This window comes from Phycomyces blakesleeanus (genome assembly GCF_001638985.1).
Source record: "Phycomyces blakesleeanus NRRL 1555(-) unplaced genomic scaffold PHYBLscaffold_1, whole genome shotgun sequence".
In the NCBI taxonomy this organism is placed as follows: domain Eukaryota; kingdom Fungi; phylum Mucoromycota; class Mucoromycetes; order Mucorales; family Phycomycetaceae; genus Phycomyces; species Phycomyces blakesleeanus.
In genome coordinates this window covers 4,239,564-4,246,495 of record NW_017265134.1, presented here as the reverse complement: position 1 = coordinate 4,246,495, position 6,932 = coordinate 4,239,564, and the positions used below count along the sequence as shown (strand labels likewise).

The following is a 6,932-nucleotide window of genomic DNA, read 5'->3' as shown; positions in this document are numbered from 1 at the left end:
TGAATTCAGCCAACTTGTACCTCTCCTAGCAGTCAAATTACAGTCACAACCCACATCTACTACAAATACTGGAGCTTATTAATGTCGGGATAGACACACAGGTCTTTAAAAGCATATATATATATATTTTGCTTTAACCAACTTTTATTCTTGGGACTATAATACGTCAAGTTTGATGGATCTAAGTCGATGAAAAGCGGAAAAATTTTTATCAACATACCACACTCCCAGTTGAACATACTTATACTTAAAATTATATTAATGGCAACGTTAGTCAATTGGACTTGAATAACCAAAAACAACCGATGTGCTAAAAACAAATATCATATATGCTTGGACGAGACAGACAAAATAAATAGATCTCTTGCATGGGAGATTGGGGAGTACGACATTGAATATGCTCAGACGCTCTGTAAAGGGTTTATGAACAATTACATTTCTGCTTATAGTACTGTGAACAAAAAGGTGGGTGGCTTCAGTAGAATTTTTTTTAAAAGAAAATGCTTAAGGGTCTTGAGGGTGTGTAGGTAGATGTGTATTTTAAAGTAGAATTTTGGTTTAATGGTGATTCATTCTATATATATATCTTTCCTTTTCAAATTTTTCTATCCCTTTGCTATTTCTTTGTTACTTCAGCTAAACAAGTGAAGTCATATCTCCCTTTCATTTACTTTCTTGTATCATGATTCTAAATGTTTTATCTTTGTAGTATTCTCAAGGAATAATGCGCTATTAAGAACCAAAGAAACCTCGGAAATCAGATCTTGACTTTAGAGCCTTTTTCATTCAATCCAAATCTGCTGTATGTTATTGTATTGGTAAAAAAGAACTCTATCGAAAATTTTGTAGTGATTGTAGATATTTAGAGGATTCTAGTAATTAAGAGGATTTAAGTTATTATGCGGGCACAGAACTATACAGCCATTTTGGGACACAACGTTTACAACGTATATAGCTTGTATAGCTTGTATATATATATTGCACGTTAAAGTAATATTATTATAATAGGTTTGCTAATTAAATCTAGCTGGAAACTATATTATACGGGAATAAATCAGGACGTTATTAATTAACTACTAATTTGACTTCTATAAGTTACTACTGATAGTTAGGGATCGGATTTAATTGCTGTGTGCTTAACCACCTTCCGCTTTACATGAGTTAAATATACGATAAGAAAGTCCCAATTAAAGCAAAGGTAGCTCCCCACAGAAACATTGTGCTCAAACCATTAGCAAAACAAAAAGTATATAGCATGTATAAAAACAACTAGGTTCGGACGTCAATATCTGTGAGCAGATGCAAAAAAAAAAAAACGGATAGCAAATATTTCCGATGGATGTTATACATTTACCCGTGTGGTGTGGATAGATTATATGCCTTTTTTATATACTTCCTTAACAAATTAAGTCTTTTTTAGAGTAGTAAATATCTCCACGAATTCACACTTGTTTCTTCTCTGAAAAGCATCAGAAGATCCATATTTACGTTTTACACAACTTTACTTATAGACGAAAAAGAAAATTTTCCAAACTTTTTTTCAGTTGCCCTGTGAGTAAAAGTGGGTATCGAAAATGGACTTTTTTGGTGCAAATAGCCCAATTTACAGTGGATCAAGATTTTATAGAGTGAAAATGTGGGATGTTTTGGTCGATATTTGAGCAATTAATGCCCTAAACTGCTGATAGTGTGGATCTTAATGTGTCTAACCAGGTTGCTTATAGGCATAGAGGCTGTTATATTTTATGAACTGTGATATATAGCTGATTTTTGGTATAGAATTTGCCAATTTGATCAAAATTATTATTTTCGTTGTTAACAATTAAATAGCTGGTGTGGACAGACTAAAAGTTCAAAAAAAGGTCAAAAAAAAAGGGCAAAACAACTTCATCCAGAACTTAGTCAATCAGACTACTTTATGACTGTCCACACCTTTTTTTTAAAAAAAAAAAGTTCAAAATTAGTTCAAAATACATATTAGATAAAATTGTGCATATAATCCCGTCTCTGTCATTAAGTGATAACCTTTTATTGCGGGTTTTTCCAGGCCTCTCATTATATGGCACATCTTATCCATGAAAAATGCTTCTCTTCTCAAGCCTAGTGACAACGGAAGAAAGCTAGCTAATTAGAGTCGATTAAAAAATTTGTCCTTTTTTTGAACCTCCAAAAAAAAGGGCAAAATTAATTAAAACTCTCGACCAATTATATGCCTTAAAGTTTTGCTCTTTTTTTGCCCTTTTTTTGAACTTTTAGTCTGTCCACACCAAATGTTTTCTTGTTCATCTTCAAAAAAAAAAGAATTCATCATTATATTCTATTCTATAAAGAAGAGAAAAGTTACAAAAAAAAAGTCGCCAAAGAGGTGTGCCAATTAAATGTAATATCCGGGCTAATGTTAATTAGCAAGTTGTGACAAAAATAATCTAAACTCGTAACATTTTTTAAACGAACATTTATTTATGATTTAAGTCCTTTATGCTTGTTGCTCTCCTCGTAAACTGGCCGAACAATATCCGTCTTTGCCCATTCAAGACGGCACATCCATTGACTTGTTCCCTTTCTTTTATGCGCTCGTACCTTCTCAAACTTGGGCGCCTCTTTCCACCCACGCTTTCCGCGGGCTGTGCTCCCACAATCTCGTCCGTGCTCGCTATTTCGATCCCCCTCTTGGCTCTTGCCATTGGCGCAAATTTCGATCTTTACCTCTTCCCCTGGTGGCTCGTAACATTTGGTTTAGTAGTCTCCAGGACAAGATTTCCTGCCGTGCTCGTCTTCACTCTTTGCTTCCTCTCGCTTTTCCCTCTCCTACCTGCTCTATTTACCCCTTTTCTCCGACTCCCAAGACCACTTCTTCTTCACTTGTCCTCTCAAAAACGCGGTGCGGATAGGCATGTAGCTGGAATTCTTTGGAAAAATACCTACCCCAACCGTACTACACAATGCTTTTGGCTTCTTCTCTTTTCCCTCTTTCTTGAACTCGTCTATTCCCCCTTCTGCCGTCTTTGGATGCACCATCCTTGATATATGGCGTCACCAATGGACTTTCATCTTTGACGATTCACCTTTTGTTCCTTCTGCTGTTGTTGGTACGGCTCGCAAGACCTTAACCCGCATTTGCCAAAGATTGGAACTCGATCCTCTCTTTTAACACTTATACTTATATTTATCATTATTAACAAAAACAAAAGACCCCAAAAAAAAACATGGAAAAAGCTAGAAAACCCTCCAAACAAATTCTATGATCCCTCTTTTGAGTGTCTTCTTTTGAGTGTCACCAGACCTCCTAAGCCTAATAAAATGCTTCTTACAAAAAAATATGACTTAAGGCTAATCATTTTTTTTAGAAAACGCCAAATTTCATAAGCCTTAACTGTATTTGTTTTCTTCTATTCGTCGATTTTAATTTTAGATATATATATATATAACTCAATATTTTTGTTTTTCACCTCTTTACCTTTTTACCTCTTTATCTCTTTATCTAACTATCCGTATGGGATACTCAGATTTACCATTTGAAATCCTTAATCAAGTTTCTGATTATCTATCGACAAATGACAAACGCTCTTGTTCACTGACATGCAAGGGATGGAGATACCCATTCCAAAATGCTCTGTGGAGATATATACATATCAATTCGTACCGTGGCGTCCAAAAACTTATCGACAGTATTAAAAACCATCAGATCGTTTCCACAACTTACGGTCTTTCGGTTTATAGCCTACGAATATATTTTTCTTACTCTGCAACAGAAACATTAGATATATAGTTTTCTGAATTATTCAAGTACCTGCCAAACTTGAAGCGTCTAGATCTAGAACGCATAAGCTATAAACGCATCTATACGGACATAACAGGCTCGGACAAAATATGGACGTCTCTGGAAACCCTGAAAATACAATGGTAAGGAAGTAGTGACATACAACAAAGGATAGACTTCTTTAAATTTTTAAATGGGTGCAGCATGCTCCGAGAATTAGAAATATGTAACAATTCAATGAATCCATACTTCGAGTTTAGTATGAATACTTTGACAGCATGCACAACAACCTGAAAAACCTATCGTCTATCTCGGTTCGCATAAATCCGGATTATGACTTTTTGCCCACACTGGACACGATCCCAAATATGGCACCGGTTTCTTTTGTGACATCTCTAAATATAAATTGGGACCAACACAGCAACGGGAGTAGACGTCGGAATAACTGGGATCCGTTGTGGCTATACTATTTTGGCTACAAATATCCAAACTTGCGTTCCTTAAGGTTAAATGCTATGACCATATGGCCGAGAAGGTTAATCATTGACAAGAACGAAACAATGCTATCTCTTTTTAAATACAATCCAAACGCGTTTCAACACTTGGAAACATTCGTTCTCACACACGACAAACATTTTGCAATTTCTTTCTTCGCTTTATTGAAAGTATTTCGTGAATTAAGATACCCTCTTAGGCATTTGACGTTGGGTGCAACACAATTAGGAGATATACACGCTTCATTCTCAATAGACATTAACAGAATTTTACAATTCTTTTCTGAAACACTCCAGAGTTTTTCAATTAAAGATTTTAAATATATTTTTGGAGACCAAGATCAGACTTTCAAACTATCATCTTACCACTTGCTTTTGACGAACCTTTGTATCAGTAGCATCGACCTGGTTTTTGATGTAGGCAATATATTGGACAGATGTGTGACTCTCAAAGAATTAGAACTTTGTGGTAAAGAATTGCTCATTATTCCAAACACGACAGCCGAGAATTTAAAACAGCAGCAGCACAGATTGCGGACTCTGACATTAGGAGGCTCTGTAGCCTCTGAAGTATTCAATTACCTCTCGCTCAGGTGTAAAAGTTTGAAACAAATGACTTTAGATACTTTGCATATAAATGGATCTATTTGTAAAAGAACCGGGTGTTTGCTACTCAATATGCCACATACCTTCCTGAAGACCCTGAATATCGGCCAGCTTCGATACGGTCCATCATATGAAGAAACAAATTTATACGATCATAGTCGTCTGACGCTTCTGTCTCAATTAAACGACGTTTCATTAACAGACGAAAAGATCAAAAGAGTAAAAAAAATCAAATTGATTCAGAGCACCCTATATTAACAAGTTACCCTATTTATTGGGTCCAGACATATTATGTATCTGTAAATTATAAGTACGAGACAGTAAAAACTACAAACTTTCAAAGAGTGGAGCCGATCTCGCATTTAGATACTATCGAACATTTCAATCTAAAAAATCCCTCGAAAATATAAAACAGCAATGCTTGTACGATGAAGAGATCGGCTATATGGACTGGGAATTCGAGCTTCACAAAGGATATGGCCAATTCAGATTTGGCAAAATTGAATCTATTCATGTTATATGCCCAGCATATGGAATCCAAATTCAAAAAAAAGGGTATGAGCCAAGCCCTTTTTAAAATAAAACAAAATAAAGTAATATATATTGTAAGTTTCCATTATGATTGTGATAAGACAAGAAATAAACAGCGGGTGAGTAAAGTGATAAGCCAAGGTACAGAAACACAATAGCAAAATATCAAATTCCTAGCTCCCAGGCTATCAATACTATATTTAATAGATAGCTTCTCTGGCTTGGAACCTAATATTTAAGGTTGCTAGGTCACGACATACATTCGTTAACTCAACCTTTGTGCTCATCCTATATACTGTGACCATTGACCCCAGATTGTGAAAAGACTTCTGTAGTCAAATTCTGAAACATTATTACTTTCGGTAGTTTTTTACTCCTCTCTACTTCCCTGAGTTTGTCTTCTAATTTCTTTTCCTTCATTCAAAAAATGGTATATTATACGCCGAATGAACAAGCTGTTAGTCTACTGTACATTTACAGTATAGGGCTTTTAATAAAGTACAAAATATAAAAGATATTGGAGCAACTTGAACGGCCTATAAATATTTGGTATCAAATATATTCATATATATAAACGTACCTTCTACAGCACTAACAACTTTCTTTTTATTTTAACCTTTTTGTGCGAACAGCTTAATTTGCCTTGTATTTATTTATGGTTACCCTCAAAAGCTCAAGTACAACCGGATTTGTAACTCACCATATCAGCGTACCGCAATATTTGTCTTCTTCTGTTCGTTGACTTACATTTTGGATATATATATGTATATGTATATGTATATGTATATGTATATGTATATGTATATGTATATGTATATAATTTAACATATTCGTTTCTCACCTCTTTACCTCTTTATTTCCCCATATAATTATCATTATGGGATTTTCAGAACTACGATTTGAAATCCTTGCGAAAATTGCTGATAATCTGTCGAGGCGGGCTAATCTTTCTTGTGCCCTTACGTGTAAAGGATGGAGATATGCGTTTAAAAAGGCTCTATGCAGAGATAAGCGTTTTGTATCTTACGACGACGCCCTAACGCTTACCAACATTATAAAAGATTTCGAAAATGTACCCACATTACACGGCATTTGGGTTCCCAATCTGCACATACCCCATTATTTCTCTGTGACAGAATTATTAGATATAGAATTTTCCGATTTATTAAGATACCTGCCAAACTTGAAGTGCCTGGATGTACCTATTATATTCCGTAAATATATTCACACAGAGCCACCAATATCAGACAACGCACGATAGTATCCAAGACGTTTGAGAATTCATCACAAAGAAACTAGTGAGCTACAACCAGCGAAAATCCCACTCGGCACTGAGAAAAAAATATCAGACAACGTATGGAAGTCTCTAGAAAGTTTAAGAATTCATTGCAAAGGAACTAGTGAGCTACAGCTAGCAAAAGATCTAGTCGAATTTGTAAATGCGTATAGCATGCTCCAGAGATTAGACATTTTTGATGACGCCGGCTCTCGTGGAACGGTGCGTACTGTTAGCTACTTGAAAGCATCACCAACATTGAAAA

General features: G+C 35.3%; 3 protein-coding genes across 3 annotated transcripts in view; all 3 read left to right on the top strand.

Moving 5' to 3' along the window:
* Window positions 1-2,075: 2,075 nt before the first annotated feature.
* PHYBLDRAFT_139056 (hypothetical protein) lies at window positions 2,076-3,151 on the top strand (the record flags this gene model as incomplete). Its single annotated transcript, XM_018430148.1, has 3 exons — window positions 2,076-2,103; window positions 2,473-2,864; window positions 2,900-3,151. 3 exons carry the CDS (start codon window positions 2,076-2,078, stop codon window positions 3,149-3,151), a joined length of 672 nt encoding a protein of 223 aa, XP_018299554.1.
* A 342-nt stretch (window positions 3,152-3,493) lies between these two features.
* PHYBLDRAFT_139055 (hypothetical protein) lies at window positions 3,494-5,437 on the top strand (the record flags this gene model as incomplete). Its single annotated transcript, XM_018430147.1, has 5 exons — window positions 3,494-3,712; window positions 3,788-3,903; window positions 4,038-4,847; window positions 4,911-5,079; window positions 5,204-5,437. The coding sequence occupies 5 exons, from the start codon at window positions 3,494-3,496 to the stop codon at window positions 5,435-5,437; spliced, it is 1,548 nt and encodes a 515-aa protein (XP_018299553.1).
* An 831-nt stretch (window positions 5,438-6,268) lies between these two features.
* PHYBLDRAFT_162113 (hypothetical protein) overlaps window positions 6,269-6,932 on the top strand; it is a gene marked incomplete at both ends in the record, with an annotated part of 929 nt that continues 265 nt past the window's right edge. The window contains 2 exons of the mRNA XM_018434564.1: window positions 6,269-6,651; window positions 6,691-6,889. Coding sequence (XP_018299552.1) covers window positions 6,269-6,651; window positions 6,691-6,889 — 582 coding nt within the window. The remainder of the gene's footprint in view (window positions 6,652-6,690; window positions 6,890-6,932) is intronic.